The sequence below is a fragment of the Podarcis raffonei genome, chromosome 8, assembly GCF_027172205.1.
Source record: "Podarcis raffonei isolate rPodRaf1 chromosome 8, rPodRaf1.pri, whole genome shotgun sequence".
Lineage (NCBI taxonomy): Eukaryota > Metazoa > Chordata > Lepidosauria > Squamata > Lacertidae > Podarcis > Podarcis raffonei.
The window spans coordinates 40,635,412-40,645,026 of NC_070609.1; the positions used below are offsets into that span (position 1 = coordinate 40,635,412).

Below are 9,615 nucleotides of genomic sequence, written 5' to 3' on the forward strand. Positions count from 1 at the left end.
TGACTCCAATTAGTCACTTTTTGATCCAAATTGTCAATTTTAAAAGACATGTCATCCGTCTTCTTATGAAGCTGTTCCAGCGAATAGCTTATCTTACATAATACCATCACAATGGCTTCTCCTGTCAACATTTTGAATGGTCCAGTTCAATCTCTGGTTCTCACAATTACTTATCTTGCAGCTGGTGATTCCCCAGCTGCACTCCTGTGACAGTTTCAAAGACTCCCTCTAGAGGGAAACAGTCTCCACTTGTATCTATCCTTTCGAACACAATTCAAGCCATAAAAATAGTTTCAATTTCCAGTTACTTTTCCTCCTTTTTAAACGCAGAAGAGGACAATGGAAACAGTATCTTTCTCTTATATAACTAGCTGTCAAAAATGTTCTGTTTGCAGTCAATGAACTCTCCCAAAACTTCGCTCTTTCTGGCAGCTCTTTTCCAGGTTCGGAGCAGTGGTAATTTGGTTTTTCACTCTCTCCTGCAGGCTCGCTAAGTCCAAAATTTCCCCCCTCTTCTCCTGCTTCCAAGGGGGGTTTTGTAGTTTTAACCGATGAAAATTTAATCCTTTGCCAAAAGCTTTCAAAGACTTTAGCTTATAACGTCTTTGCTTCAATCTATTTACAAAAGGGGAAGGCGGACTTCCTGTTTAAGACCTTCCCCGTTTCGGTGCCAAATTAAGGTATTTAAAGATCCAATTTTCCGTTCTACTCACGGGTAGTTGTTTGAAATCCAATTGTCCACAGGAAAAAGTCAGCGCTCTCCGGCAACAGCAATGCGGCTTCACTCCGTGGAAGAAGCAGTCAATTCGAAGCACCGCGCCACTCACCCCACATCGCTCCGGATCCCCAAAACAGGGTTTCCCCGCAAGTAGGGGAGGCGCAGAAGGTGCCAGCCGAATCCCAAGTTCACAAAGCGTCTCCGCCTTCGCCGTGGTGATCAGACCCTGCCTTCCACGGAGCAAGTTCCTCCCGATCGGAGGAGCTCCGCCATTGCCGGAGGCGCCAACCCGGAAGTCCCCGGCCAATCCTAATCCTAACCCAAAAGCATTGTTTTGGCAAAGATGTCCCTGCCTCATTCAACGTACGACTCAGATCAAGACCATCAACTCTTTTTAAAAATAATTATTTCAAAGCTACCCAAAGGGGCTGATCTCCAACATAGCCTCTCACACTACTCCTTTCTCTCCTACTACTCCTAATTCCCCCACTTGACACCTCTGGCTGGCAACTTTTATGCCAGTAGCAAGTGATGTAACCCAGGAGGGTGGGCCACTGTTATCTTGACAACCCACCTGCCTTGGCCCTGGGCATTACTCCTCCTCCTCCATCTTGATACTGTGTCAGAACTTTGAGGCACCTGCTGTTCTGTCTACCAGCTTGCTGCAACAACTCTATTCATTTTCACATCTCTGTTTCTCTAATAAAGGTGTTCTTCATTAAGCAACATTTCCAGAGGGAGGCCACTCCAACCTCCTTTTATATGCAGTAGAAAACTCATCCCTCCCAAGTTTAGAAGGACTGTAATTCCATGAGACACCATCTGCTTTGCCTGCAAAATGCCCAAGGTTCAATCCTCAGCATCTCCAGGTAGGAGACTTCATAAAATACACCCAGATAGGTAGGTGCTGGAAACTTCACAAGTCTCAACAACTTTGGAAGGGCAGGGGAAACAGCCTCAGGCACTGTTTCGTTGCAAAAACTGACATTTTGTTGAATTACATAGTTCTTCTGAATGATGTTCTGTAGTAAATATTTTTAATGTGTATATATATCTGTAGCCTTATGCCATTTTCAACCTAGTCAGGACCAGAAGGTTGCTAAATCCAAAGAGAAGGTCACTTTGGAAGAGGTGAGAATTAATGACGCTATTCTTATTAGGCTGCCCACACACAATACCTTTAGAGCACATTCAAAACACAGTCCTTCCCTCAAAGGGTTCTGGGCACTGTAGTTTTCCTGCCACAGAGTTACAATTCCCAGCAACCCTTAACAAACTATGTTGCCCAGAAGTCCTTGGGGAAAAGAGTGTTCTTCGAATGTATAATGTTCACACAGCTTAGTCTGTGGAAAGGAGCCACCATACAAATGAAAAACAGAGAGGAAGGTTATATCAGAGCTTGGGACAACCAGGACCTTAAGCATAAAGAGAATTTTGTTGATATGACCATAGTTGGGAGGGCTGTGACTGGGTGACCTGTGTGCCTGCTCAGTGTTCTGTCCAGGTGATAACTGTGGATGGGCAAGTTCAAGGCCCCTGGAGGGACTCAGCTATACAGCTGCAAATAGAACGTTTTAAATGCATTGTAAAGTGCAATATACAGAGGCGACGCTAAGTGGCAACACTGAGCTATGCAAAAATTCAATGCATTTTTCAAAATGTTTTTTTAAAAAAGTATTTTCACAGCATTTTTTATATGTGTGTAGATTCCACCCAGGTCCCCTTTCACAGGGTTCTTTCACTTTAAACAGGACTTCAAGTAGCAGACTTTACAGACTGTCCTCTGAATTGTGGGAAACATGGCCACCCTAGCCTCGTGGACCTTCCCAAACAGTGCTGTCTGTGACATATTGGGAAAGTGAGATAGCCAGCAAGCCTGGGCCAGCAGTAAGCAAGCAGTGCAGACAAGGCACTAGCTGAAAAGGTTGGGAATAGACAGGAGACTAAGGAGAACTCTCTGGCAAGGAACTGCTGCCACTGACACCCACACTCACACCAGCCATTTGTGGTGGCTGCCTCCTCCCAGTTGGTAGGGCCTGTCCCAAGGGTGTACCCTCACTGTGCAGGCATCAGCTATTTTTGTGCCAAGCTATTGTTTATGCAGAGAGTACATCTGGATCTGGCAGAACTTGTCTGAGGAAATCTTGACCAGATGGAGCAGACCTGGCAATGTATTTCTCTGTCTTGAACATGCATTATTCCAGCCATATATTTTTAAAAGATGCACAGGACTCTCTGACTCACACATGTACGGTCCAGAAGAAAATCCTTTTGTATTTGCAAACCAGAGGAAATTCCACTCTATCCCTCCATTGGCAGGATCAACTGCAGTAGAGGAGGAAAGAGTTGACTTCTTCCTTCACACCCAGGGCTGACCCATCCATGAGGTAGACTGAGGCAGCTGCCTCAGGTAGCAAAATCCAAGAGGCATCTCCATGGGCCCCTCCCACTGGTGCCAGAGAAGTGGCTGTGGCAGCAAGATCTCACCAGAACCTGGAAACTGCAGCTGCGCGACCCCAGTAAGCATAGCAGCACATGCGCAGGACCTTCTCCTTTCACCTCAGGGGGCAAAACAGGATGGGACACCCTTGTCTGCACCAACTGGGATCCTGATTCTTACCATTCGCTCCCACCATCACCTGATGCTATTATGAAATACCACATGCAGTGCAAAACCATCATTTGGTTCCATAGAACTCATCCTGTGGAACTCGCTTCTGACCAAGATGAAGCACATTGGTGACCTGTGGAAGTCAGTTGGTAGTTCACCACACCCCAATCAGTGTGATATATCAGCAGAGTGCTCTCAGTGGAACAGCTTCTTCCAGAGTCCCCTGTTAAGGGGGAAAGGTCCTCTTCCACACAATTCAAAGTAATAAATGTGTTTATTGTCTCCAGACACAAGGCAGTGCTAAACACTGCTGTCTACTATATGCAGTTCCTCTGCTCTTTGAAGTAAAGGTACTTATGTACAGATCCACCAACACGACCAGCATGCTAGCTACTAACTCTGCTGTGTAAAGCCCACAGCCTCTTCCCCTGACTGTCACAGATTCAGAGTCAGACCCTGAGAGCATCAGGACAGGACAGGACAAGTTTAAATTTAAAAAAAATACTGGAGAAAACATGATAATGACTCCTCCTCACGTTTGTGCTGTGGGTTTTGTTGCTTATGCAACTGAAACAGCATCACCCACACACAGAAGGGATGTTTCACTAAGCTTGGGGAAACATAAACATTAGCACTGGCATGCTTAAAGCCTAAAGAAGACCAAGCATTTTAAGCGCTAAGGGCATCCAAGGCAGGGGCGAAACTAGGCTTCATTTCACCCGGGTCAAAGACCCACTTTGGCACACAAACCTGAGCACACATTTGCATGCATTGAGTCTGGGAGCCTCAATGATGTCACTCTGAAGGGTTCACCCGGGGCAAAAAACCCAGCTAGCCCCCCTCCCCCTCTGTAGCTGCAGCTCTGTCCAAAGGTCTTAATCGAACCCTGACTCTAGTCCACATAGCAACTTTTGTTCCTAGTCTTAAATCCCCCAATGAGGCTCAGGAGCAATAACAATCCAAAATCTTACACAGTGGTACCTCGGGTTACATACGCTTCAGGTTACAGACTCCACTAACCCAGAAGCACCACTTTAGCTAATGGGGCCTCCTGCTGCTGCCGTGCCGCCGGAGCACGATTTCTGTTCTCATTCTGAAGCAAAGTTCTTAACCTGAGGTACTATTTCTGGGTTGGTGGAGTCTGTAACCTGGAGTGTATGTAACCTGAAGCGTATGTAACCCGAGGTACCACTGTACGTCCATCTGTACTTAGTTTGGATGTATAAAGAAAATCAGCTAGAAAGGATTTTTAGAAAAGGAACTTTGGAGAAAGGGCATGTCTTATCAATTCTGTTTTTACAGTAGCAACCTCTGTGAATCCACATTTTCATACAAACTGCTTCTGTCGCAATACTGTACTAGATAAATTTTCCTCAGTTTTCTATGGCTCAATAGTTTCACCATTTTCCTAATTTTATCATGGCCATTTATCTGACTGTAATAAATGAGTATTACAAAAGAAAGAAAGAAAGAAAGAAAGAAAGAAAGAAAGAAAGAAAGAAAGAAAATGACTGCCACTTCGACGATGCATAGTTAATTATCAGTTAAGTGTAGCTGTTAGGTTCAGATTGAGCCACTAGGTGGAAGCACACATCCATTCAACACATAACGAAATTGCTGTTTGGCAATATTTGTTTATTGGGACCAACCAAAATGCCACAAAAGTGTGACAAGCTTCTGAGTTCTCCAGGAGTCAGGCAAGGTTTTATACAGTGGTGATTTTGTTGGGGCCCAAAATGTCAGAGCATACCTAGGCATTTTGGTTCCAAAAGATATTTCACAAATGACCGAAATGAGCTAAAATAGGTTGATAATGGAGATTTCCAGTAATTTGGAAAGCTAAGCATCACTTAGATTTAGTAATTGGGGACAGACCACCTAAAATGAATATTTTGCCATGGATAATATATGCGCTTTGTGCTATTTCTTTATATATCTTCCAATTGCATTTGCAAAAAAAAAAAGAGATTTAAAATTGAGACTGATCCGGAAAAAATTTAATGTTTCAAGGGAAGGCTGAGGGTATAATGCTGATAATCCCTTGCTGCGGGCATGTTCAGTGATATAGTCTTTTTGGTCTGAAGCTGGTGTCCTTATAAATTTTGTACTGGAGAAATCCTTGACATTTGCAGGTGTTCATGTGCTTTTAAACTGTATCCCTCTAGCATGAGGATTAATGGCAGGACAACAAAAGTGGATTTTACGAACACTTGTGGTTGCTAAGGAACTTATACTTCAGGCCTCAAAGGATAAGTGCCCACCCAGTCAATGGTCTGAGGACCTTACTACCCTCTTAACATATTTCTTATTAACATCAGTCTCGAGTGGATATCTCTCTGGAGATTTGCGTGCTTTATATGTTTACATTTAGATGAATATATTGGATTCGCAATGATGAATTCATAAGATGAATTTTATTGTACCCATAACGAGAGCCAATAGTTATTTTCTTCTTCCTCCCTTCTTTTTAAAATGTGTGATTAAAAAAATTAATTGGGGGGGGGTCCTCCTACATCAAGTCTGGTTTTACCAGCTCTCCAGAAGAAAACTGGTATCTGCCTACATGCTTAAGAGAAGCAAGTAAATACGATCATGCTTCCACTTCTTTTTAACTATAGCCCTGCTTTGCTTGGGTTTTGGTGACACCCACACCCACCCAATGTGGACAATTTCTCAATATGTAAACGGGAAAAGCTCAGCAAAAAAAAATAGGATATGAAACCATTATCTGTCTAGGCAGAAGCTATCTTTTGTGGTCATGTTCTCTTCCAGTCTGATTCAGACAGCCTTTGGAGGGTCAGAAGCAAATAGCGGGCATTCACTGCAGAACATTCAGCTGCAACCACTAGCAGAAGCTCAGCCAAAGCTCCAGTCAAAATGGATCCCTCTGAAGAAAGCAACGATCTCCTGCCTTTGTTCTTTGCAAGGCATTTGGTTTGCACAGTGCTGAGTTTGTCATTCATCGTCGGGGTCCCTGGGAACTCCTTTGTCATTTGGACCATCTGTGGCAGAATGACCCAAAGGCCTCCAACAGTCATGCTGATCCTACATCTGGCCATCGCTGACCTCCTGGTTCTCGTCACCTTGCCAATCTGGATCTACTCCTTCGCCAACACCTGGCTCTTTGGGCTCGTTGCTTGCAAAGCCCTGACATTCGTCGTTTATTTCAGCATGTACGCAAGCATCTTCCTGATCATGGCCCTGAGCTTCGAGCGGTTCATGGCTGTCTTTTACCCTTTTGCTGTCCAACGCTGGAGGAAGAAGATGACCACCAGGATGTTGGTCTTTGCCATATGGTTCCTCGCCATTGCCTTTGGAGCCGTCATCATCCCGTTTCGGGAAACCAACAACACAGAGGCAGGTCTTCAGTGCGCAGATTACACTTATGATAGTAACGCTCAAATGACTGCCTGTCTCTTCCTGGAGACTCTTGTGGGCTTCGTCGTGCCCTTTGCCTTCATCTCCATCTGCTATGTGCTGGTCGGCAGAAGAATCAGCAGCATGACTTCTCCATCAAAGCAACGCTCTGCAAAGCTGATCGCTTCAATAGTTGTGGCCTTTTGTCTCTGCTGGCTGCCCCATCACGTCTTTAACTTGATAAGCATTGCTTCAGCTCTAATGGAGGAGTCCTATCCAGGGACATCTGAAGCTCTGGAGAAGATTTCAGCAGTGGGGTCCTACATTACAGGCTCGCTTGTCTTCGTGAGCAGCTGCATCAACCCTCTCCTTTACGCCTTTGCTGCCAGGAACTTCCAAAGCAGTGTGAGGTTTACCAGGTTATCTAGACTGTTTGAACAGATGAGCCCTTCAGAGAGGACGGAAACTGCGAAGGAGGCACCAAACACAAACGGGACAGAGGAGAGTTTGACAAGCACAGAGATGATCTAATGAGGGCCAGGGGAGAAAATGAGGTTAGTCTCCCTAGCAGTGGCTGCACTGTTGTTACTTACTGTGACTCCTTTGTTCTTTATCTGTTCAAGCACATCTATGCAGACCAGCTCTTCATCCAGAAACAAGACTCTTCAAAAACAGTTATTCTAGACAAGCTAACTAGACTCAACTCCGGCAATTCATGTTGGCTGAACAAAAGCAAGCAGCCAGTGTGCCAGACCCAAACTGAAGAGAATAAGAAGGAATGGAGGAAGCTGTTTTGTACAGAGTCGGACCATCTAGTTCAATATTGTCAGTACTGACTGGCAGCAGCTCTCCAGGGCTCCAGGCAGGGGACATGCCCTGCTCTGCCTGGAGCCACCAGGATATAACTTGGGACTTTCTTCATTCGTATGCTTTCCCCATTGAGCTATAGCCTTGAAACCCTGAGGGGCAGTTTAGTGAAATCTGAGCTAGATAAACTTAGGGTCTGATTCAGCATAAGGCAGCTTCCTATGCACCTGAGACAGAAAGTGGTGTTCAAGGAAGGCATTTCGTGTTGAAGGGGCAACCTGGGTGAAGGCGTGGTGTCTTTATAAGCAAGCAGGAGACAGTTGGGCGGTTTGAGGTGGTAACCCCATGGAGGAACATAGATCCAGGGCAGGGAGATGTCTGGGGATAACAGTGGAGAGCTTTGAGGGCAAAATCAAGGGCACTTAGGAAGCTGCCTTATACCAAGCAAGATACTAGCTCAGTGTTGTCTCCTTGCAGGGTCTTTTGCAGCCCTATTTGAAGGAAGCAGAGCTGAACCTGGGACCTTTTGCATGCAAAGCATCCACATTATCCAATGACCCATGGTCCTTCTTAAAGGGGGTACTAGAGATGGGTGGATATGTCCATTTTGGTTTCTCTCAGTTTCTCATTTTTCCAGACTTCAGTTCCCCACACTTCCAGATCAGGCTTTTTTTGGGAGGGAGGGGGAGTTATCATGAACATACACTAGTATTTTAGTGTGAATTTCTCCTAATATGCACATTTTTTTGCATATTTTCCCCAAATACATACATTTTTGCAAAGCAGTTTTCTCTAACATTACACATTTTTCTTTTTCAAAGGATTGCTTAGACTCATGCCATTTTATTTTATTTTATTTCAAGTTTTGTTGTATTGTTGTAAATTTAACGTTTCGGTAAGCTGTTGAAGGGCAGGGGACTGATCTAAATAAAACAGAAGAATTAAAGTAGTTTTGGGTCTACTGTGTGGGTTTTATAGGTTGTTTTGTAGTGTGTTGTTATAAATGCAAAAATGGAACAACATCATTAAATATGGGTGGGCAGACCAAACTTCAAATGATGTTTTGTTTCCCCTTCTTCGTCTTTGGGAGAGAAAAACTTAGAGCATGAGCCACCCTAAATCAAGCACTCTTAGAATGCAAACTTATGCATGTCCAGTGTGAGAGACAGTGCTGTGCAGTGGTTAGAGCGTTGGACCAGGATCTGGGAGACCAAGGTTCAAATGCCCATTCAGTTCTCTGGGTGGCCTGGGCCAGTCACCACTCTCAGCCTAACCCTACCTCACATGTTGTGAGGATACAATGGAGTGGGGAAGAACCATATACTCCACCTTGGACTCCTTGGAGTAGAGGTGGGAGACTAGTGTAATAAATAAATAAATAAATGTCCTCTCAGAAGTTCTATTATGTTCCGTGGGACTTCCTCCCTGCTACATTGTGACCCACCTCCTTTGCAGAAGTTATATTGCTTGGTTCCATTTTGGAGGGGTTTTTCATATTGTTACCAATGTTGGATACCGCTCCAGCTCCCAGCCAAGCAGGAGCAAGATTTAAAGGAGTTCCAGGCACTCACCCAGGATTTGTGCTCCTTTAGAGAATTGAAGACACGGCGGAGACTGTCGTAGCTTTAAGAAATAAGGTTTATTCATCTATTTACACTTTCAGTCTGCATGGAGGGAGGGAGTCCAGATCTTACAGCGTTGTCACCTCAAGCAGGGCTTTTTCCCTACAGCAGTGCAACACTGGAGTCAAAAGTATCTCTCCCAGCCAGCCTGCCCAAGATGGATCCCATTCTTTTCTCCTCCTCCTCCTCCTCCTCCTCCTCCTCCTCCTCCTCCTCTTCCTCCTCCTGCTCTTCTTCTCCCAGCACATCTTGCTAAAGACAGCCTCCACTTGGTGTGGTTTGGTGTCACGGGCTGGTTGGACACAGAGGAATGGTGGGAGGAACGAGCTGGTAGGCATCTTCTTCCACCCACTTCCTCCACCCACTTTGTTGTTGTTTAGTCATCTTAGTCGTGTCCGACTCTCCATGACCCCATTAATCAGAGCATGCCTTGGAAACTCTCACTTTCTTCTCAAAGCTTCTCCTTTTTTATGTCCATGGAGTTTTCATGGCAAGTTTTC

The 9,615-nt window shown here is 44.9% G+C and overlaps 1 protein-coding gene across 1 annotated transcript; it reads left to right on the forward strand.

The window, feature by feature from the left end:
* Nucleotides 1-6,169: 6,169 nt before the first annotated feature.
* On the forward strand, nt 6,170-8,414 carry LOC128420399 (leukotriene B4 receptor 1-like). Its single transcript, XM_053401996.1, has one exon. The coding sequence runs from the start codon at nt 6,207-6,209 to the stop codon at nt 7,215-7,217; it is 1,011 nt and encodes a 336-aa protein (XP_053257971.1). The 5' UTR covers nt 6,170-6,206; the 3' UTR covers nt 7,218-8,414.
* The last annotated feature ends 1,201 nt before the right edge of the window (nt 8,415-9,615 follow it).